The sequence below is a fragment of the Coniophora puteana genome (assembly GCF_000271625.1).
Source record: "Coniophora puteana RWD-64-598 SS2 unplaced genomic scaffold CONPUscaffold_10, whole genome shotgun sequence".
In the NCBI taxonomy this organism is placed as follows: domain Eukaryota; kingdom Fungi; phylum Basidiomycota; class Agaricomycetes; order Boletales; family Coniophoraceae; genus Coniophora; species Coniophora puteana.
Window position 1 is genome coordinate 1,710,667 of NW_006913062.1, and position 22,186 is coordinate 1,732,852.

The window sequence follows — 22,186 nt, forward strand, 5'->3', positions numbered from 1 at the left end:
AAGAGCTGGAAGGATGAGGAGATTGAGGAGTTTGACGGGTCCTTCTAGGTAAAGCTCGTTGTGTGGAGGATCGCGGCTGCAATGTGAAGGTCAATGATCGCCTGCTCAGGAATGGAGAGGCGTTGAAAGATCAGAAGGGGATCAACGCCTTCCCCGGAAAATGACACTCTGGATAAGCAGGGGAGTAACACGACAGAACAGGCAGAATTGAACAGGACGCTTCCCGGCGGATCCTGTCCAACAGGATCAAAGAGAAGCATATGCATCTGCAGGCGAGGAGTTTGCCGTAGGAGGGCAATGGCTTTGGAGAAAGTGGGGCGATGAGCTACATCAGAAGTGTCGCAGATAATGAGAGCAGTGAGATTGTGTAGGGGAAAGGAGGCCCAGGTATCCAGACCGCAGCGTGCGAGGGCCAACGTTCGTAGGTTGGGTAAGCCCCGTAGAAATTTCTCGGATAAACAGATAGCACCATCAACGTTAAGCGCGAGCACTTCAAGGAGGGGTGCTGGGCAAGGCATGTGTTGAAAGAGGTCTCGAACCTCGGTCGCTTCGTAGAAGTGGCTGCAACTGATAACAATCTCGCAGCAGCGAGACAGACCCTGTTGGCGCCCTAAAAACTCAATAGGCCAGTCGTCTTGCGGGGAAAGAGTACACCGGACAAACAGCGGGCGCGGGCCCGAGCGCGAGAGAACCCTTTGAGCGAGTTCTTTTTGGTTCAGCGGAGGACAACCCCAAAGAGCACTCAGCTCGATCATGACTAGATACCAGCGTCGACACACTAGCATCATCTGTGTCCAGTCCCAGCACCGACGACCGCAGTGAAAGGCCATATGTCTGGGCCTGTATGTGGCTGAATACATCGCCCGGCTCTCAGTATGAAGATTTCGGCGAGAATCTCGTTGGGCAGGTGAGAAATGAGCGAAGCTTTGGAGTCATCTTGTTGACGTACAATTGTGACGAAATACATGGCGCTAAGACTGCGGCGGCCTGGTGATTGACAACGTCCGTTAGTTGTTCAAAGAAATGTGGGGAGTTGCAGTCAATGGCTTACGATATAATCGAGGCAGAATGAAGTCCTGGAGAGACGCATAAAGAAAGATAGCGCGTCTGCATATCGCTCAGAAGAAACCTGCCCTAACGACAACAATTCACATAAAAGAAATTCCAGTACACGTGTTGGCGGCGTTTATTACTAAAGGCACATGCACACTCGGCTTGATGGTTTGCGCTTGGAAGTTGGATTTGAGTCTTGATCGTACTACGAGACCATGACGGGGCTAGGTGGTTTTTGTGATTTGTTATTTGTCACATTCTGAAAGTTTTCTGCTGCCCTTAGACTTACTCAGAAATTAATAGCTGCCACCGCCTGACTCGAAAAACGGATAATATTCCTTGTCGTACTAGCCAACGGCAGGAAGGAGATGCCCGCCAAACATGCTATACCTTTGTTGAGCCGATTTAGGGTGATTTGTTGCCCTAGGTTAGCGTGGGTCAATGCTAGCTAAGCACGTTGGAAAGCTTGTTGGCAAATGGCAACCTTCGAACGATGCAGACGAGCGCCAAGGGTTACAGTAGTGGTATGAGAAAAGAGTTGCTCACAGCCCAGCCATCCTCCTGAGGATAGCAAACTCGGATGCACCAGTAGCCTTACACAAGCTATAAAACTGGCTATCAGGTTTTGAAAGGAGAGCGGCTGGTCTATGGACAAAATGTGAACAGCCGTCCGTGAAGTCATGACATCGCATGCATACCTGTTAAATTCGACGATCCGTCCTTGGTCGAGAAGTATGACCTGTTGAAGGTGGCAATCACTATAGCGATCAAACGAGACATGCTGTACATATGTGGCTTACTCAATCGTAGTCAATCACTGTCCTCAAACAGTGGGCGACGGTAAGAACAGGGCTTTTTGCAAATTCTCTGAATCGGTCGAGTGAATGATAAGAACAGAAGGAAGAAGGAAGAGTGACGCACTGTCTGATGATCTTGCCTATCAGTTCGTTTGTCCCGTAATCGACGCTTGCCGTCGCCTCATCCATCACGAGCACCTTTGACCGCTCCAATATTGCGCATGCCATGCAAAGCAGCTGCTTTTCGCTACTTAAACTTCAATGAAAATGTACTAGAAATGTCATGGATTAAACTAACCCAGTTAAAAAGTTCTCTCCACCTTCCGAAACCGGAGATTCGAGGCTTTGGAATGCGCTCGCGTTGATGGATTTGGCCGCATCAGTAATGGGGTCCGCCAGAGAGATCTCGCTCGAGGATGATGGTATGAGGTGTACACAACGGAGAGCCTCAAACTACATCGCGAAAGTGAGCGGTAGACTGGAGGATATAAACACGACTTACGATCTCCGCGTCTTCGTATTCATTAAATACGTCCAAAGCCGAACGAATCGTTCCACTCAAGATCGTAGGGTCCTCTGTGATTGGTTCAATGAGGCACAAGCCTTCAAACAATGATGTCAATACTCACGAGGAATAATTGTTAGGTTACTGCGCAGATCTGTGAGACTAATTTTGCTAATGTCGACTTCGTCGATCAGAATACGCCCCTCAGTCGCCTCGACGGAGCGGAAGAACGATAACGCGAGCGTGCTCTTTCCCGATACTGTTCTTCCAAGAATACCGACCTTCTCGCCGGGATGAATCTCAAAGCTGATGCTGTGTAGCGCGTTCGGCACGTCGGGCTAGTTAAACAGTCGAACTCGATGAGCAAGCTTCATTTTAGGCCAAGAGGAAGGACACGCACCGCATAGCGAATAACAAGATTCTCACACTTAACCGCACCCCTGTCAGGCCAAGTCAGCGCCGGAGATGGCTCCACAAACTCAGGGAGTTCTCGGTCAAGTTCTATGTATTCCTTGATCCGCTCAAGCGCAACCATGCTCTGCTCAAGGCTGACATATCGCCTAACAAGGAAGACCAGCGCGATGTTCATCTGCACTGCGAAGGAGAGAATAAAGCCCGCAAGAGAGGCGGAAATACCCAGTGTCATGACCACAATGTCACCCATAAGCCCCACAGTCGCCGTCGCCAGAACGTCGTACCGTGCCGAGAGCCAGAGATTAACCGCCATCTGCCAGTAGGTAGGGCTGATTTGCTGTCAGAGGCCACTTAGCTTATGTGTAATACGTGGATACGAAACCGGGTTTACTCACTGTGTCGACACGCCTTAACATATCTCGCATGAACTTGGACGAGGCGCCAAATGCACGAAGAACCGTTGCTCCAGATATGTTCGCGCCATACAGCGAGTACAGCGGGGAGCGGCCGACGGAGTCAAGACGGCGCATATCGCGAGAGGCCGCGCTGTATGGCGATCTGGTAGTACATGTACCCAAGCACGAGCGCTGCGAGGAAGAATGGTAAGCCGCCAGCAGCGGTGACGGATATGACCATGGCAGCGAGCGAAAGCGCATATATTAGGGTATGGCCGAAATTGCCAGCAAGCCGGCTGTCGACGGCCTCGAAGTCTTTGCCGAACCGATTGAGCAGCCGTCCACGCGAGATGGTGTTGTGAAATCGAATGGGAGCGAATAGGACTGAGTCGAGGAGGCGCTTGTACAAAACGTCAGAAGCTTCGATGGAACCTGCGTAAAGCACAACATAGCGAAACATTGAGGCGGCTACACCCGCTAGCGTCAACTTCAAAGATAGAGTCAATACACGTTAGGAGAAAAGAGAAAGAAGCAAACTCACAGCAGCGTAGATCCCGATGTAGTACATTGGTCCATTCCGATCAGTTTTGTCGGGGCTTGTCCCGGACCAGATCTTGAGCCAGTAGCTCTCCGCAACTGGTGCAAGAGCAGCTAGTACAAAAACGACGACAAACAAAGACCAGTACCAGTATTTGCCGCAAGCATCAAAATACGTCGCCCAAACATCGTTGCTGACAGCCCCAACGGCACGCTTTTCCTCACCGACGAGCTTGCGAGGACCTTTCTTCGCGACGTCGGCTTTTGCTTCTGGAACGTCCGTGGCAGATGAGTCCATTTTGTCTATGTTGTCAATTATCTTGGATGAATCCAGAACCGTCAACGAGGGCGTATTCACATTAGCGTCTTCTGTGTCAAATTTGGCAGGTACGATGTTATCCACAAGGCCCGTAGCGAGAAACTCCAAGCGATCGCCAGCGAATGCAACATGACCACCCTCAAGAGCGACAATATAATTAGCCCCCGACGCACAGAGCTGGACGTGGTGCGAGATGAGGATGACTGTGCGACCTTTCGCAAGGTCGCCTTTGATGCATTTGTAGTAGAGGTGATGTGCTGTATGAGCGTCGACGGCGGAGAGCACATCATCTAGCAGCAAAAGCGATACGCGTGAATAGACTGCGCGGGCGAGCGACACTCGTGCCTTCTGACCACCAGACAAATTAACACCCTGATCGCCTATTTCGGATTCATCCCCGTCCTCGAGAACTTTGAGGTCCGTCACGAGCTCACATACCTCGAGGACACGTTGATACCGGGTTTCGTTGTACGGTAGGCCGAAGAGAATGTTTTCTGTGGAGTGAAACATATTGTACCAGTCAGCTATTCTATAAAGTTGGTTATAAGTATAGCGGGACGCACCTTTAATACTCGCATTCCGGAGTCACGCACTCTGCGGCACATACGCACAGATTCCAGGGACAGTCCATTCTCCCGTATCACCCGTCTCTCCAGAATACATCCCTCTCTCCCCAAGACGTGCAAGGGACTCTGGTGGGCTACGCGGACATACAACTTGCCCCGCAAGTACATCCGCCTCCCCGAGTAGAGCAAGCATAAGCAGGGTCTTCCCGCTACCCAGCTTGCCGCACACAAGCGAGAGCTCGCCTGGCGGAAAACAGAGGTTCACGTCAACGAGGGAAAACAGCACACCAGGAGTTTGAGGCGTAGGCGTAATAAAACCCGAAGCCATTGTGCTGTCCGTGACGACGCCGAGGCTCACGCCATGCACACTGTCTCGAGGCCAGGCGAGAGTCGCGTTTGTGCACTTCACTACGTTCTTGAAACCTTCTAGTTCGTCTGATTTAGGGCTAGCATCAGAGACAGACCCAGCGCCAGGTGACGCACAAGGAGGCGGAGCAGACACGATCTCGGGAAGTAAGAGGTACCTCTCGATGCGCCTTAGCGACACAAACGACTGGATCACATTCACCGACGCCTCAGGGAGTGAGTTGAACACGAACCGCATCTGCTCAAACACAAGGACCGTCGGGAACGCGATCGACGGCGTGAGCGTCTGCCCGCGCCAGACGGTGAAATGCCAAAATGCGGCCAGCGTGACGAGGAGCGGCGACGCGTCCCAGAACGCGATGTAGAGGACCTCGAGCGTATAGCTCGTCCTCTGGAACCCGAGTTCACGCGTGCGGATGGCGAGCACGCGCCGCTCGAACGCGCGCTCCCACGCCATGAACTTGACCGTGCGGATGGCGCCAAGGATCTCGTTTGTAAGTGCGACGCGGGCATCGCGGGCTTGCATGAGTCCGTCTTGTGAGCGGACGACGAGTTTGCCTGCGAGGGAATTGAGCGGGAAGAGGACGACGATGACGAGCAGGCCCCAGATGCAGGATGGGCCGATGAGTTGGTATAAAAGTAGCGTGCCGACAGCAAGCTCGATGTGAACGGCGTGGTGTAGTTGAACATCCAGAAGCCGAGTATGGAGGTACCAGTAGATCCTGATACATTTGGCGTGGTCGATGCATTCGTCGCCATTGCGTTTGTTGAGTATATGCGCTCGGGTGGATAATAGAGCTGGGGACCAGTCGGGAGCGTCCATATGAGCGCCGTGCTGAGAACGTAGAGAACGAGTGTGATGAGCCAGAGTCTGTCAAGTGCAGTAGACGATGTTGCAGGAGAGGAAGTGGAAAGGATGGTGATAACGATTTGTAGACATGCAGCTGTTGCGGTGAGCACTGCCAAGTGTATCACGGCGCGTTTATGCGCATATACGGATACGCTCGCAATGGAACTGGCAGAGAGCGCAGCGAGGTAGAGCGAGAAGAGCATGCGTAGGGCGTATGTGAGGAAGACGTCGACGCCTTTGCGAGCATCATGTACGACGCAGCCCAGAGAGCTGGCCTCGAGGACGAAAACGGCGAGGAGAGTGATGGTAATGCAGACCTTGCGAAGGCGCATCTACAGTAATGCACATATCGCTCAATGATTAATGAACCCGCTACTAGCTCACGATAGCATACGCACCTCTTTCCAAAACCCATCCTCATCGACCGCATACCCATCCACGCAATCCTCCAGCTCAACAACTTCGAACGGGTCGCGCACATCTGACTCGCACTCTAGCTCCAGGACACTGCTAGTGCGTGGGGTGGCAGTAAGGTCACCCTCTTGACGCGTCCTCGGAAGCTTGATACTACTCTCCCTTTCTCTCGTCTGGAAACGAATGATTGAGCTACCCACAGCGAGATTGAGAGTGACGACCGCGGCAGTGAGGTGGTAGGGTACTAGCAACGGGGGCATCGTCAGGTTGCCGAAGCTGATAGTCTACTTACGAATATACGAGCTAATCTTGCGCTTGGTGAGTCGGCAAGAGTAGTAGTGTCAGTCGAGTATAAATTTAGTGTTAAGCAAGCTTATGTACGCACCAGTGTTGAACGCTGAGCAGAGGAGTCAGATCCATCGAGCATGCGTGAATCACTCCGGAGCCGCGAGTCCAGTCACATTCGTATCGTGATTAGCTGGCGCAGTGGAGAATATAGCTTGCGCGACTTTTCTGACATGCCAGCATCCGGTAAAGGAGGAAGGGCGCTGGATTACTTGTTAACATGTCGAGGTTGGGGAGCAGAAGCAAGTGGACACAGCGGCATCGTGACGCGACGGACGCTCGCGGATCCCGGAACCGAGCACCGAAAGCCCCTGAGAGCTCACATCCATGGCTCTTCCGAGTCAAATAAAATGCTTTATTGGCCACATTCTGCTAGGTAGCAATGGTTACTGTAGATTTACTCAACAAGCGGATGTGTTGGTTCAAAAGTGCTCACAAGAGCATTCGAATGGTAGGTCAACACGATTCACCACATTCATTCATTCATCGTAAATGTCGCTGATCATCTCGTTCAACCTCTCCATATCAATATCCGGGCTCCGTGGGCTTATGTGGCACGGGTAAGCTAGTGGCGTACTACAAGACTCTCCATCAGCTCTCATATTCGCGTTTCATATTGCTGAAGGACTCACGTCACGACACCAGTGCTATACGGCAACTTCGGCGAAATCTCGCGTCCGTGCTCGTCCTTCGCCTTTCGTATGTTGAACAGCGTAAGAATCGTCGCTATCGACATCCAAACCGAGTTGAGCGCGACGTGGCGCCCGGCACAGACCCGCCTCCCGAACCCGAACGCGTACATTGCAGTGTCATCCGTCGGCTGACCGTCGGGGCCTAAGAAGCGCTCGGGGATGAACTTGTCAGGGTTGGGGTACTTGGCCGGGTTGCGTGCGATTGCCCTCGAAGGACGCTTGGGTTAGCTTGGGATGGTGGATTGGCGCATACCGGGTTTACGTACCAAATGTTACTAATCACGGCTGCGCCTAGTAGACGGTGAAACATAAACTTCAGAGTTTAGACATGGCAATACCTTTAGGAATGTAGTGTCCTTCGTACACATCGTCCTCGGAGGTTGCGTGCCACACGCCAAGCGGAACTATGGGGAACCATCTAAGAGTCTCGCGCAATACGGCCTCGATGTACGGAAGTGCGGGCTTGTCCTCATACGTGGGCAGTCGCTCTCGGCCAACAACGGAGTCCAGCTCTGCTTGCGCCTTTGCTTGGATTTCGGGGTTGTTCATCATCGCGTACACGAAGATGACGAGGGTAGCTGTGGTCTACCCCCATGTCAGACAGATGTCCTCGCGTCCAATGGAGGCTTAGAAATGCTCACTGTATCTGATCCGGCTACAGCGAAATGACATCAGCAACATATAAGTAGTGCTCGTTCGGGTACAAACCAGCGAAGGCGGTTGCGCAAGCGTTCCTGATGGTCTCGACCAGCTCGCCCGTCTCGTCCTCTTCCTGGAAACGTCGTAAAGATATCGTTCCCAGACCGTGTATCGCTTCGCCTCGCTCCTGTTGGGGAAATCAATTCGTCGTGGAGTTTCGGACCATAGTAAGAAATGACTTGCCATTCGCTCCTTTAGCGCATGGAACGGAGTACTAACAAGAATGTTCGCATATTTCTTACTCACGGAAGCGTTATACCTACCACCCGGGAGCCAAGGTGGTATGTACTTAACTGGAATCGAACCGATAAATGAGTGCCTGGTAGAATATTATGCTTTCTAAAACCAGATGGACACTTACGAAATGGAAACGCGCCGACGAGGGCACCTTGCTCAGGCGCACCTATCATATTACTAATCGCGTTGTCGACAACCTTCACGAGCGGATCGTGGCGGGGCTCGATGTCATAGTCATAAACGGCGGCCATAGCCACTGCCGTACCGAGGCTACATCGTTCCTCATCATCGTCAATAAACAGCGAGGGAGGCGGGAACGCTCACGTATGGAGATGCTCGTAGAAGTCTTCCGGTGCTGACATGAGATTGCGCGCAAGTTGATGGACCTTGCGTAGCTGCATCGGACGGAATGTCTGAGCGACTTCGGACCTGAACACCTGGTGGTAAAGCCGACGGTGGAACCTCCATGTATCGGTGTACCCTATCATACTCGTAATGAACGCCATGCCGTAACTACCCCCAAAAATGCAACGTCAACAACTCTCTCAAAGCATGGCATGCGGAATAAGATCAGGAAAGACGTACGGTTCAAACGTGGCCATCTCAACGCGATCCGAATACTTCCACGATCGATTCTCGAGGAGCTCTCTGACCGCTTCCTCGGTTTGGAGGACGACGATGTCGAGGCTAAACAATTTGCAATGTATGATGTTACCTGAGGACGTGAATAGTGTCAATTATCAGAGCCAAAAAGAGAATCGACTAGCTCACCGTACTTGGCGGCCCACTCGTCGAAAGTAAGCCATGGCTCCTTGATGTTAATGTCTAGTAAGTTGCCAATCAATGGTAATGATCGAGGCCCAGGCGGGAGCGGCAGCTCAAACTCCTGGCGGCGGCTCTCGACGACCTTCTTTGCAAGAGATACCAAAACGAAACCAGCGATGAGCAAAGCAGGAGTGCGGACAGCAGCGGGGAAGTCCATTGGGTGTGCTGAGGGATGGCTTAATTTTGCGACAGAGGTCCCCTTATACAAGTTGCCAAGCAGCGTACGGGATTCCAGTGCCCAGGGCATGACAGCTTGCTCGAGGTACGTGTTATGGGCATGGTTAGGTTATGTGATGGAGAGGTTGTGGCGAGCATTTGAATGGCCCACAGCCAATGGGATGGAGGACGAGCGAGAATCCCCCTATCCAAGAACCGGACTTTGTGAGTTTCTTCCCTATCATGGTGGCGGAAGGGAAGCATACGCCGTCTGCATGTGGAACGTTGCAGTCCCATCGGTGTTCCTGGTCTGGCTCTCCGCCCGTGACGCAGGGTTCATGGGCTAGAGCATCTAAACGTAAAGGCCAATGTAACAATGGAGCTCTCAGATTGAACGTTCACCGTGCATCATAGAAGTCGTACATCCACTGTGGAGCCTGCAAGCCTACTTGTCGATATCTTGACGAACATGAATAAATATATAGAAAAGGAGAACGGGCACGGACCAGTCATCTGAGGTCTCCATAAATATAGCAAGTGGCGGAGGCCTGGGAACGGGGAACGTGCCGGCTGGTGGCCCTGCGGCCGATCTGCGCTCGACGAAAGAGGTCGGGTTTTCTCTTTGCAACGGCATACATTACCGTGGCATCATATCAACACACTGCGGCACTCGACAAAGTGCAGTCTGATTCTGATACCCGAAAGTGCTTGGAAGTAACCTACAACGTCAGTCCCTATATGAACTTTTAAGCGATGGACACAGGTAGCTGACCCGAGTTGTACAGAAATTGAGCCTAGAATTACTTTCAGCAGCGCGGGAAATCCAAAGAGAAGAGAGGTTCCGCTACCAACTGTAGCATCTTGGGGCAGGTTAAAAGCTGGATGTATGTATGCGGTGGCAAGAGGCCTTTGGTCGGCTCAAACACCTCATTGTGCTCTGATGTGTAGAAAGGGTTGGACTCGGAGGACAGGGGTTGGATTCGGAATGGTACGAACCTCCATCATAGAAGCGCAATGATTTAAAGCAGGCAAGTAAAGACGTAAGTGAAGCCCGGCTGAGGGGGTACATGCTGGGTGATGCCGGTGATCGAGGGCGGGGGCCAGATAGTTTCATCAGTGCTTGGATACTGGCGCCGTCGTCTGAAGACTACGACGTCCACTCTGTAAGGGAGCAGACTTCAAGGTAGAAGGACAAGGTAAAAAGAGGTCTCGCACACTCTCTTCGCGCGAGCAAATCGATGTTTGCACTGTGGGAAGATCTAGGGCATTGTGCTCGGGATTTCCCGGACCCAAGGCGGCTCCAGACTTAATTCAGACCGCAGAGTTAGACCCAAGTTAGACCGCCGCTCCATCTCAAGAAGGAGCATATTAAAACACAGCAGTCCCAACTATTCGTAATGTCTGCACCGATATTGCGTACAAAAAAGTCATGTATCACAGGTACGACGACGGCGTTTTAGACAGGACGTCTTCGTCAGCTCACTCATACTTGCTCTATGTCAATTCGAGCGACCCATGTCACAAACACCAGCGCTAGAACTTGACAACGTCTGCGGGATATTTTTTCCGTGCTCAGCGAACATCATTCGCCTTGCGTAAACAGCGTAAGAATCTTGAATTATCAACATCCACACAGGCTTGACTACTCTGTTGTTCTGCCAAGGAGTCAACGACGATGAAATGAACTGGTTTCATTTTCTTCAATTTCCACTGATTTCAACCCCTCAATCTCCTCCGCCACCTTGTGTCCAAAACCGACCCAACAAAATACATGATCAAACAGGACGTGCACTGCAGTACTGGACCAAAGCGGCGAGTGGCGCTGCCCACAGCTTACGTAGGCATCAACGTTTACTGCTCGCGTTCTCCGTTGTACATTGATTTCGTTATCCAGGTAGTGTGGTCACGTCAAATAATAACAGGACATCTTACGTTAGCAACCTCCGTCTCAACCTGGATCCAAGCCTCCGCGCGGCGTTCTTTGATGCCGTCACTGCGCCACCTCACGTCGTCCGGGATGCATAGGACGTTCATCGCTATAAGATCAAGGCCAAGGACAGGGTATAGAAAGATGCGGGCAGCTGCATTGGCAATACTGGCGTTGTCATGCACAGCAGAGTATAGGCTTATAGCGACTTTGGCAGATGTGTTAGTGACTTGAAACTACAAAGGTTAGTAAGCCCTGTCCACGGGTCACAGGTGTCGAGGAGCCACAATGGAGCTTCATCATTGTATATTTAGTTTCGATCGCGGTGAGACTGTGCCTCCGACTAAAAGCCGTCACGGCTCGTTTATGCCGTAATACTTGACAGGGATATTCATTCGTCTCGACAATCGTACACATGCCTACCTGTAACACAGGAAGGAAACGTCACCCATGCACCGCTATGAATTCTGAACCGTAAAGAGATAAAGGTAAGCTGCAGCTGCAGACTGATTCCCATCAAACTCCCCGTCAAATCAGCAGTACATTCGCCATGCCTTTTGTCTCTAATTCCCCTGATCTGATATCATCACTTGTGCAGTCCCAGGTTCTTGGCCGCATGGAGGGTAAGTTCATATCACTATTGATTGATCGCACCGTTTGCTCAAACAAGCCTGGGTGTCAGTGGCGCTGTCCACTCTGATTATTTATGATTATGGTACGTGAAATTATGCGTTGTCTCGAAGGTTTGGTAGCTAACATCCTTCTCTAGTTTTGCAACTAGATCATGAGGTACGCAAACCTCTATGATAGCAATATTCAGTTTTCGTTTACTCGGATATGTCAACGCCAAGGTTGACCTCATTTGGGTACGGGTTTGGCATAATCAATAAGCGATCACTTTCTTACGTCATATAAATGCAATGAACAGAAACGAAACTCGTCCGTGATGACATGCTGCTACGCTTTTGTAGGTTTCTAAACCGCTTGATAGTTCTTACATGGTTGCAAGGTCTCATTGTTTGGCACATTAGCTCCGTTACGTAGGATTGTTTGGTTATTGCATGTAAGGGGTTTCGGCATAATTTGTTGACAAACTGATCATAATTTGATAGAGTGAACATTGGTGAGAAACATAGTACAACAGTATAAGAGAATAGTGGTCTAAAGTTTTGCTAGTGTCCAGTATGCCTGCATTTCTGTCTGACAAGGTATGTAATTCATATTGCGTTGTTGAGTCCAGCAATAATTGACTTGATCCACCCAGATGTAAGTGGTTGATTGCTTTAGAAAGTGTGGCGATGTGATCTGAGGCGTGCCTAACTGAATGATTTACTGTCAAGTTGTAAGCGTTTCAGATACTTGACATTCTGAATTTACGGTCTCATAATAACTCAAGGTTTCGCAACGTATATACTAGGAGAGCAGATCCTACCAACGCTTCTGTTGCTGGTCCTTCAAGGTGGCAAACACCAGAAAATTCTGGGTCACGCTAATTAATATCTCTCTTCTGTAGGAGTCATGACCACTCGTGTTCGTGCCCTATATGGGAATTCTAAGAAGGTCACAGTCATCCTCTCCGCCATTTTCGTGGTCACACAAGCAGCTACCATCGCGCTGAACATAGTTTCGAGTGTGCCACCTTATGGGTCTAATAGTATGTCTTGAACGCTTTCTTTTCTACTCGTGTTCTTGCATGTTTTAAATGCTGTTATTAGGTATAGAAGGGGTCTTGATAGGCATTCCAGAATGCTGGGACACCCAACCCACCGTTGCTCTTACGTGGATTACCCCCGCCAGCAACAGCGCTGCTTTGGCACTTGACGCCATCTTATTAGGAATGGTCGTATTCCGATATTTTTGGCAACTACGAGAGCACCGAAAGCAAAGCTCGGCGCTGGGGCTTGGCGGAATCATGGTCCTTCTTGTTCAGCATCATTTGCTGTATTTCGTACTGTGAGATATCGACATGATGTCTTCCGCTGAGAAACATTTAACCAGGCATACTATTTTCTTTTAGGCTGTTTGTATTCGGAATCTTGGCAACAGTAGTTGACAGTGCTTCGACTTTGGTCAGACAATGCTTCCAGATATTCATCGTGCTGATTCTAACATTCCTTCTTTATTTCTCCTGCAGGACCTTGCTACACAATCGAATGTGATAGTAGGTGTATGTGAGGTGCTCTCGTGCATAGTTTTCTATATGCTAGGGCCTTGGATAATTCTGTCAATACGAGAGCGTGCACAGCTCGGTGAAAGGGGTGCGAGACATGGAGAGGCGGTCAGCACCATCGCCTTTGGTAAACCCGGAAAAGATTCATACAGTACTGAAGGAACAACGAATGGCGAGTCTGCTTAATGCAGGGAATGTTTACGGTGTCCAGATGGGCAGGGCATCACCTCTTCCTTAAAGTCCGTAGATTCACCGTTCGCTACATATAAGCTCGGTGTGGGAGATAAAACATCTCGGTGTGGATATAATAGCTCCTCGAAACTGTAGAATATACTAGCACCCAAGGTGTACTACTAGATACAATCGCCGGAGTTTCTTCTTGGCTCATTCGTATATGACCTGCTTGCGAAACTGTTGATAAGTGTATTCTATCCCTCGGGCCTCTTCCTGCTGTTTTATTCGCTGGTGCCAGTGCGTGTTCTTTCCGGCTTTCTCGTGTCCCCTTTTCCCATCCCGGAGTCGGCCAATTAGTCAAACGCGCTTGTGGGTTCTCAATTTCACCATCTTCGGACTTTTAGTGCGAACGCCGCCGCCACACCCGCGCTCAGGAGACGGACGAGATTGTCGTTCCATGCATGCCTCGCCTGCTATAACGGATCTGCTTCGTAATGTCGGCCACCAGACGTACGTTAAAGTTTGTCTACCGCAGGGTACTGTCCCAGAAGATGACAAACACAGACTCAACTACTACCGCTACTACTATTTGTAGAACTGGAGAAGATGCACATATGCTCACATGGGCGCTCCGAGAGCAGGACGGCGACCAAACGGAATCGCGCAGCGGCGTGTGACCTGTTCTCCTTCCCATGACTTTGAAGAACGCATGACGTCGTCATTGTGAACAGGGAGCCAGGGTCTCAGGTATCCCAAAAGCAAACCATGATCTCGTCGGACCTGCTCCCTGCACACATCGTGATCATCATGAACGAGCAGATACTATACCTATCCCTCCCCATCCTCGCGCTCCTCACCTTCCTATACCTCGCGTTCCCACCCCGCACTCGCACTGGGACCTCCCTACCCCTCCCGCCCGGCCCACCCGCGCATTGGCTCCCCGGCATCGGCTCGCCTTGGACAACAACCTACGCGCCTCGCCTGTTCGCAAAGTGGACTGAAGAATACGGGCCCGTGTTCGCGCTGCGCCGAGGATGGCGCGACGTGTACGTCGTGATTGGGCGGTGGAAGGCCGCGCAGGAGATTATGGAGCGGGAGGGCGGGGCGCTCGCGGACCGGCCGAGTCATGTCGCTGCGGGAGAGGTGTTGAGCGGCGGGATGCGGATCGTGACGATGGGGAGCGGGGAGCGGCTTGTGCGGTTGCGGAGGTGCGTGGCGTGGCGTTCGCGTTTTCCTCCCCGTCTCTATATCTCGCGCGATAACGTGGCCGTTGAATTCTTTCCAGGCTCCTGCACGCCGTGCTCCAGCCCAAACTCGCAGCATCGTACGAGCCCCTGCAGACGCAGCACTCTCACGCCCTCATCCTCGACATCCTCGCAGACCCCGCGCACCACCAGCTGCACGCCCGTCGCTACGCCGCAGCCGTCATCCTCGCGCTGACGTACGGCAAGACGAGCCCGACGCACTATGACGATGCCGAGGTCGTTGCCGTGCGCACGTGTCTCGGGCGGCTGGGCTCGACGATGCGGCATGGTGCGTGGCGCGTCGATGCGCGCGGGTTCGGATGGCTGAGGTGGGTGCCGGGGTATCTCGGCGAGCTAAGGGGGTGGCATAGGGAGGAGAGGGCGCTGTTCGAGGGGCAGTTGGAGGAGGCGAGGCGGCGCATGGTGCGTTCTTTTGCTGATGCGGTGGTGAGGGTTGGGTTTCTCACCGATGGGTTGACGGTGATTGTGTGTAGGATGAGGGAGACGAGACACCGTGTCTTGTAAGGCATATGCTCGAGCATCAAGCGGAGTTTAGAATTGCGGATGAGGAGTTGGCGTATGTCGCTGGGTCTATGTTCGGTGCGGGATCTGAGACGGTGTGTGCTCGCTGTCATTCTGGAATCCGCCGACAGCATGACAAGAGAGAATAATCCAGACTGCGTCGGCGGTTACAATTGCGATCATGGCAGCCACGCTGCACCCGGACGCACAGACAAAGGTGCAGGAGGAGCTGGATGCGGTGGTGGGGCGCGAGCGAGGTACGTATGTACGCCATCGTCCATGTACAAAGACTGGCTGAATGGTTCCGTAGCACCGACATTCGAAGACCGTCCCAACTTGCCTCAGACAGTCGCATTCATGCTCGAAGCGTTCCGCTGGCGGCCCGTCAGCGTCGGCGGCTTCGCCCACCGTGCGACGCGCGATGTCATCTGGAGCGGGTATAGGATTCCGGAGGGTGCGGTTGTCATTGCGAATCATTGGTGCGTCCTCCCAACTTCGGCCGATGCCTATCCAAAGCGTTGATGTGTGATGGAATGCGATTGCGAGCAGGGCAATTGCGCACGATCCGGAGGTGTACCCCGAGCCGGAGAAGTTTGATCCGCAGAGGTGGATCGACGAGGAGGGGAGGGTCAGGGAGGAGGATAGGCGGTTTTGTACGTATGGGTTTGGGAGACGGTGCGTTTTGCATGGATTGCTCTCATTCGCGAAGAGAACGAGCGTGCGCTCATCGTGAGTGACAGCGTGTGCCCCGGGAACCACGTCGCGAACAGGTGAATGCCAGTTTCGGTCCGCATTCATCATCCAGCCATCCCCGCTCTCATTCCGAGCCCGTTCAAACCCAAGTTAGACGGAGTACTGATCGAAGCACCCAAACACAGATCGGTGTTCATCAACACGGCACTAATCCTATGGGCGTTCCGGCTTCGGGAAAATCCGACAGCGCCGATCGACTCGATGGCGTTCAGCGACGCGTCGAACATGCACGCGGACCCGTTTGAGGTCGTGTTTGAGAATAGAATCGAGGAGGGGGAGATGAAGAGGATCTTGGGCGAGGTATGATGACGTGGCGTGCGACTGAGCTGACGTTTGGATATGATGCATTGATGACCGACGGCCAGAGACTGAAGATAGTTTTTGTACGTGCGTGTTATGTCATTGTTCCGCAAGCAGGTTTCAGAAGCAGTGGATCTCCCAGAATGCGAGCACTCGTACCTTTTCGTCTCGTGTGTAGTTGGTCTAGGGGAGTTTGCGTGACGTGGTTATACTCGGTAGCTCAGTTCGTGTTATGCATAAAGCTCGTAGACTGGCGAGCGAGCCCGGTGAGAGTGGTGAAGGGCAGCTTGCACTTGCTCCGACCTGATGAGTCAGAGGAACTGTGAGATGAAGTGGGTAGATCTCAGCCAAGAAGTATAAGTCAACGCATATCATCGCTGAATACATTGGGTCGAGGATGCTAAGTTCATCGATGTCATCCATGAACGGGTCATAGCTTGCTGATAAGCAAAGGACGTGTCTGCCCTCGTGGGAAATGAACGCCGCGTGGTAAATAGGAACTCCGCGTCTGTCGGAAATCTAGTTTCCCGGTTGCAATGATGACCAATTGTAGTATCCTTGCAAGGTGATTGCCGGATAATTGCCACGATCGAGCAGCGAGTGTAGTTGATTACAACCGAATGGGGCATTGGAATCACGGCCGTGAGATTGAAGCCAACTGTAGTTGTCCCTGGCCAATTGGAAGCGGTCGGGCCGAGACTGCAGCTGCCGCCGGCTATTTCCAGGTCGAGGTATCGATAGATGTCCTCGATCTCTGTCAATCATCATCCATCCCGCTGCCTCCTTGCGTGCGCGCCGCTCGCCAACGCCAGCGTTATCCCTGTACCCCCGTTGCATACCTATTACGCCCTCAAATGTCCCTCTTCGAACGGAATCGACAGCAAAAGCGCCGCGACAAGACGCGGTTCTGTGAGAAATGCGGAACAGACATCAAGATCAACGGTTGGACGCAGCACGAGGAGTCGTGCCGGAAGCAGGAGGAGATGGTGGCATTGAGCAGTAAGCTCTCGAGAATCGATCGTATGCAGAAGAGGCAGCGGGAAGAAGGTGAGTATCCCAGCACCGGTATTCGACTTACGCGTCACAGTAGATTGCAGAGTTTTTGCTCTCCTCTCGTGCAGGTCCATCAAAAGTGCCAAGGTCTTCCGACGCCTCTCGCTGTAAGTAATGTCACGCTCTACGTACGACTCCTCGGTTCAGCGCTGACATACTAGTATAGCCAGACAGGCTACTCCTCCACCTGCGGAGGATAACGAGCTCGAATACCTCACGGGGGCGTCGACTCTACACAACAGTAAGCTGGCCGTATTCATCTTCACTCCATAAAATTTCTAATACTCCATAGATAATCAACCTTCCGAGTCTGCCTATGCCTCCGCCTCTCCCTCTGTAACCCTCGCCCCTGTAGCTCTCGCGTCAGAACCCCTCGCATCTGAACCCCTCGCATCTGAACCCCCCATCTCTACAACCCCCGCAGCTGAGCCTTTTGCACCTGGGATCCTCGCATCTGGGCTTCTCGCACCTAACGCCATCGCTCCCGCACCCCTCGCACCCCCGTCCATCACGCTCGAGTCATTCCCTTATGAGCCTCTCGCTCCCGACAACCTCGCTCCTGGACTTGTTACCGTCATTCCTGAAGCTGAGCTCTATGCTTCCGACTCGGAGGCTCTCGCCCCAGCACTATCTGCTACCGAACTCCTCCCTCCTGAGCCTTTCCCTCCAGAATCCCTCGCTTCCGACCTCTTCTCTCCCGGTTCTATTCCCCTTCAAGCACCAGAGTCTGCGTCTTCGCCTGCCGAAGTCGTCCACTCCATGTCCGTTGCTACTCAACCTCTTCTTCCATTACCTTTCCCCGACGGTGTACGCCTCCCTGCTGAGGGAGATTATCGAGTCGAGCATCATCCTCGTAGTAAACGTGCGGCGGAGTACTTTGCACCTAATTCATTCCAGCGCCACCCACCTCCCGATCCTGACCATGCCCCGCTGCCGAACCCTTGGAGTCCGTACTTCGAGTCCAGACTTGAGTTTGAGATCGCAGAGCTGGCTCTCGAGACGGGTATGACAGTTGAGCAAACAAACCGTTTCCTGGACCTCATCCACCGTGCGCGACGTCGACAGGAGGATGTGTCTATCAAGAAGTACAGCGAGGTGAAGTTGCGATGGGAAGCTGCTAGCCAGAGGACCGCCAAGGTACGTTAACTTATTCAGTATCGTTCGGGCTTTTACTCACATTTGTTTCTAGTTTCACAAGGAAGAAGTCCACGCTACCTATGGTGTTGTAGACGGAAAATTCGACGTTTATTATCGTGATGTCTGGGAGTGGACAACAGAGCTGCTACGAAATCCCCGCATCTTTCCCCAATTCATATTTGATGCGCAGAAGTTCTTCAGGTTTGATGGCGGGAGATTTTCTCACGTGATCGATGAGCCATTCACTGCGGACCTCTTCTGGAACTGTCAAGTATGTCATTACTTCGTTGCTGTCTGTACATCTATCAACTAGTATCATATCTTTGTTACATTAGTCTCGTTGCCCTGACGAACGCGGAAAACCTATATGTTTCATCCTCTACGCCGATAAAACGAAGCTCTCTTCATTTGGAACTGCAAAGGCTTACCCAGTCGTTGCCCGGATCGCCAATTTACCCGTTCAAATCCGCAATGGGACAGGTGTTGGCGGAGGCCACCTTGTCGGGTGGCTTCCAATAGTACGTGTATCTTATTGTTGGTTCAGTTGACCAGCTCATTCCTTATATCTGTGAGGTTAAAGAGGATAATAAGTATCGCAAAGCGAAGTTGGGGCTCTGGGCCAACTTCAAAAATGTTGTCTGGCATGAGTCCTTCAAGCGCATCCTCCGCATCATTGCTACGAGTAAAACAACAGGGCTGTGGTTGCAGTGTGCTGACGGTATTATCCGGCTATTTTTCTTGTTCCTTCAGATTATCTCAGCCGACTACGAGGAGCAGTGCGTGTATGTTCTGAATGTTCATGTACCATTCACTAAATCTAATATACAGATGTACTATGGCTTCAACTCGAGGCAACTGGGGCCTCTGCCCTTGCCCCATCTGCCTTGTTCCCAAAGCCAACCTCTTCCCCGACTTGACAACAGTTCATCCGCTGCGTACAACCAAGGATGCTAAGTCTACATTAAAAAACGCACGCGAGGCCATCCGTAAGAAGGATAAAGAGAAAATTCTGAAGGACAAGGGCCAGCGAGATGTAGAGGTCAGTTATATGCTAGCATCGACTGTAGAATGCTTCCTGATTCACTTTTACCAAAGAGCTGCTTCTGGGATGTTGAGGCGGATGTACATAGCGCGTTCACATATGATAGACTTCACGTTCACCTTATCGGCCTGTGGGCGGATCATCTCGGGGCTCAGCTACAAGTTCATATTGGGATCCTCAAGAAGGCCCACCTCATCGATGATTAGTTCGTTTTTCTCGTGCCCTATAATATGCTGTATTCATACTGACACTGACAAACACAGCTACAAGGATTTCCCTCGCTGGCGTGGCTTGAAACACCCAACAACGGTAATGAACGTTGCATTTACAGACGGAACGGTTCACGAAGACATTTCCAAGGCAAGTTCAGGTCAATTGCGTGGTGATTTTATGTTTGCTCATGCCTCACGGATTGCAGCTCTTTGTCTTTGCTGCACATAGGGTTCTCACCAAAAGCGCTTCTCCACTTGGATTTCTCTTACTCCAGTGTGCCCGCCTATATCTTGAGTTTGATCTGATGGTATCCCTTGAGGTTCACACGGAGGAAACCCTTGCAGCGGCTGAAAACGCCCGCCGAGCCTTCATATTGAAGCTACAGGTAAACTTGTACTTTCACTTGTGGCCTTGCTAACAATCCCCACAGGAATATGTCGTGCAGTCACGATCCTCTGATGACGCTGACATAAGCGGGAAAAACTGGGGGTTTCCTAAGCTACATGCCGGTGACCACGTTCTCCTCTGCATCATGCTCAACGGCGTGCTTCGGAACTACGACACCAAGCCAAATGAACAAACACATGGCCCGCTCAAGGACTGGTATTTATTCCGTACTAACTTCCGAGAATTTGCTGCTCAGGTATGACTCAAACTCTCCTCGTCGATTGCTTTGTAATGGCTACTAAAATCAGTGTCAGATACTAAGGATTGACCACTGGATGGTCGCCTCTGACATGATTCGTACTGAGCTCAATGACGCGGATGCCTGGGCACAGCAGCAGGAGGCTGAGATACTAGGTATAGCCTTGAACACTGATGAGTCTCCGGAGCTGTCGCTTTCTGAGAGCGAAGCCATGGAACTTGAGAAGCAAGGTCGTGTCCGCCTTGGCTCCAAATGCTCTAAGGCGACACCATCCCAGGTAGAGAAACAACACGAGCTCGATGACGCATTCAGCGATTTTCCCCAAAGGCTTGACCGCTTCATTCGATCTATCGTTACTATCTCCACGCCTTTAACGCAGCTGTGCATCAGCGAGGTAGGTGTCTATGTCATCATCAGTTCAGCTGGATTAACCTTGTTTTAGATTGTCGAGTGCCGCCTCTTGGTGGTGTGCTATCAATCGAAGGTTGATTGGCAGCAAGCCATCGACTTGCTCCGGGTTAGCCCAATGTTTTATCGGATACCTCACTACGACTGCGTTATCATCCGGCTTGATGACAGCTCTTACATGTTTGGCCGGCTCCTGTTTATGTTCAAGTGTCAAGTCGGTAGAAGCTCTCTTTCGATTGGCATGATCCTTCCCTTTACAGTAGCTCAGAATACATCGGATGAAAACAAGGAGCTAGACAGGGATCTCAATTTCTTCCGTCTCAAGGCCTCTCCCCATGCTGATGCTGCATTCATCTCCCTTCATGACGTCGAGCGTGGAGCTCTACTTGCTCCAGACCCAGACAAGCCCGATGAATTCCTAGTAGTGGACACAGTCGATAGGGACATGTTTCTTCGTGTTCAGCAAATTCGCTCCAAGGCAATGTAATCAGGTATGTGAATCGTGTTTTTGAATAATTACAGGAAACTTCTAATATATTATTTGCCCATGGATCTCCTACGTACTTCGTTCAAACCTAATGTGACACCATCAGAGGCAAGCCTTGAAACCGATGCACGCGGCCAGACTCTCCTTCCAACTACTCCTTTATGCTTCAGTTTTGTGTTTGTAATCAAAGTGTAGTTAAGATTTATGCAAGTTCCTAGTATCATTGGCTATATTCAAGGTTCTGGATAACGACGTTACAGTATTTTCGACTTGTGCTAGTACTTGATTTGTATTGTGGCCAAATGACGTGCACACAGTAGCGTCCAATTCATCATATGCCTCGTCCCACGCTCGGTACTCAGTAGTTCAAGCTTCAAGCTTCAGCTTCAGTACTCAGTTGCAGTACATGGCATATATGCGATGGGGAGCACTGCGGTGCTTCGTCATTGTCCTCCTCAGTCCGCAGTCGCACAAATCGGGTCTCCTGTTTTTGTCCTCTCTTTCCTCACCAACAAGCCCAACATCTCCGTGTCCACGTCCCTTGAGCTTTGCGGCACAGCATACATTCCAGTGATCGCTCACATCCACGAGCGCGGCTGCAACACTATGCCTCCCCAATCGCCCTCTAGCACACTGATGTCATGTCCATGTACAGTTCCTTGTCTGATCATGCCCTCAAGATCATCCAGAAAAATGCCGACATCCCCACCAACTGTATCCCTCCGAGTTTCTCTTTGTCTCCATCACCATCGCTCCTCAACTTTCTCGTAGAGCTCCCACTCGAGCTTGCTCTCCACATCCTCTTCCTTCAACCATCTGCACCTGCCCACCAAGCCACCTGTGCAGCAGCGACCTGTCCCTGGTGAAGTGCTTTGGAGAGTGCTCGCGAGCAGTACGGATCTGACGTAGAGATGACGGACGAATGGGCTGCGAGGGCTGG

General features: G+C 51.6%; 4 protein-coding genes across 4 annotated transcripts; 2 read left to right on the forward strand and 2 right to left on the reverse strand.

The window, feature by feature from the left end:
- Nucleotides 1–16: 16 nt before the first annotated feature.
- Nucleotides 17–6,721, reverse strand: CONPUDRAFT_167619 (uncharacterized protein). The gene is made up of 19 exons (XM_007773462.1): nt 6,602–6,721; nt 6,201–6,530; nt 5,682–6,134; nt 4,614–5,610; nt 3,706–4,514; nt 3,344–3,651; nt 3,165–3,315; nt 2,756–3,106; nt 2,480–2,693; nt 2,353–2,426; nt 2,149–2,303; nt 1,975–2,097; nt 1,854–1,920; nt 1,752–1,792; nt 1,538–1,698; nt 1,343–1,476; nt 1,052–1,277; nt 950–987; nt 17–895 (listed from the first exon to the last, which is right to left on the reverse strand). The coding sequence occupies exons 2-13, from the start codon at nt 6,474–6,476 to the stop codon at nt 1,854–1,856; spliced, it is 3,978 nt and encodes a 1,325-aa protein (XP_007771652.1). The 5' UTR covers nt 6,477–6,530; nt 6,602–6,721; the 3' UTR covers nt 17–895; nt 950–987; nt 1,052–1,277; nt 1,343–1,476; nt 1,538–1,698; nt 1,752–1,792.
- A 176-nt stretch (nt 6,722–6,897) lies between these two features.
- Nucleotides 6,898–10,328, reverse strand: CONPUDRAFT_108639 (cytochrome P450). Its single transcript, XM_007773463.1, has 14 exons — nt 10,167–10,328; nt 9,943–10,107; nt 9,677–9,889; nt 8,961–9,629; nt 8,775–8,904; nt 8,514–8,702; nt 8,314–8,459; nt 8,136–8,245; nt 7,962–8,079; nt 7,895–7,908; nt 7,592–7,838; nt 7,520–7,544; nt 7,194–7,460; nt 6,898–7,137 (listed from the first exon to the last, which is right to left on the reverse strand). Exons 4-14 carry the CDS (start codon nt 9,259–9,261, stop codon nt 7,041–7,043), a joined length of 1,644 nt encoding a protein of 547 aa, XP_007771653.1. The 5' UTR covers nt 9,262–9,629; nt 9,677–9,889; nt 9,943–10,107; nt 10,167–10,328; the 3' UTR covers nt 6,898–7,040.
- A 3,898-nt stretch (nt 10,329–14,226) lies between these two features.
- On the forward strand, nt 14,227–16,266 carry CONPUDRAFT_128357 (uncharacterized protein; the record flags this gene model as incomplete). The annotated part of the gene is made up of 8 exons (XM_007773533.1): nt 14,227–14,649; nt 14,727–15,108; nt 15,180–15,302; nt 15,362–15,464; nt 15,518–15,686; nt 15,757–15,882; nt 15,948–15,977; nt 16,086–16,266. The coding sequence occupies exons 1-8, from the start codon at nt 14,249–14,251 to the stop codon at nt 16,264–16,266; spliced, it is 1,515 nt and encodes a 504-aa protein (XP_007771723.1). The 5' UTR covers nt 14,227–14,248.
- Nucleotides 16,267–17,114: 848 nt separating this feature from the next.
- On the forward strand, nt 17,115–21,246 carry CONPUDRAFT_156628 (uncharacterized protein; the record flags this gene model as incomplete). The annotated part of the gene is made up of 13 exons (XM_007773464.1): nt 17,115–17,307; nt 17,358–17,420; nt 17,480–17,554; nt 17,606–18,450; nt 18,503–18,721; nt 18,786–18,968; nt 19,024–19,226; nt 19,279–19,489; nt 19,546–19,697; nt 19,756–19,801; nt 20,136–20,348; nt 20,407–20,745; nt 20,794–21,246. 13 exons carry the CDS (start codon nt 17,115–17,117, stop codon nt 21,244–21,246), a joined length of 3,195 nt encoding a protein of 1,064 aa, XP_007771654.1.
- Nucleotides 21,247–22,186: the final 940 nt, after the last annotated feature.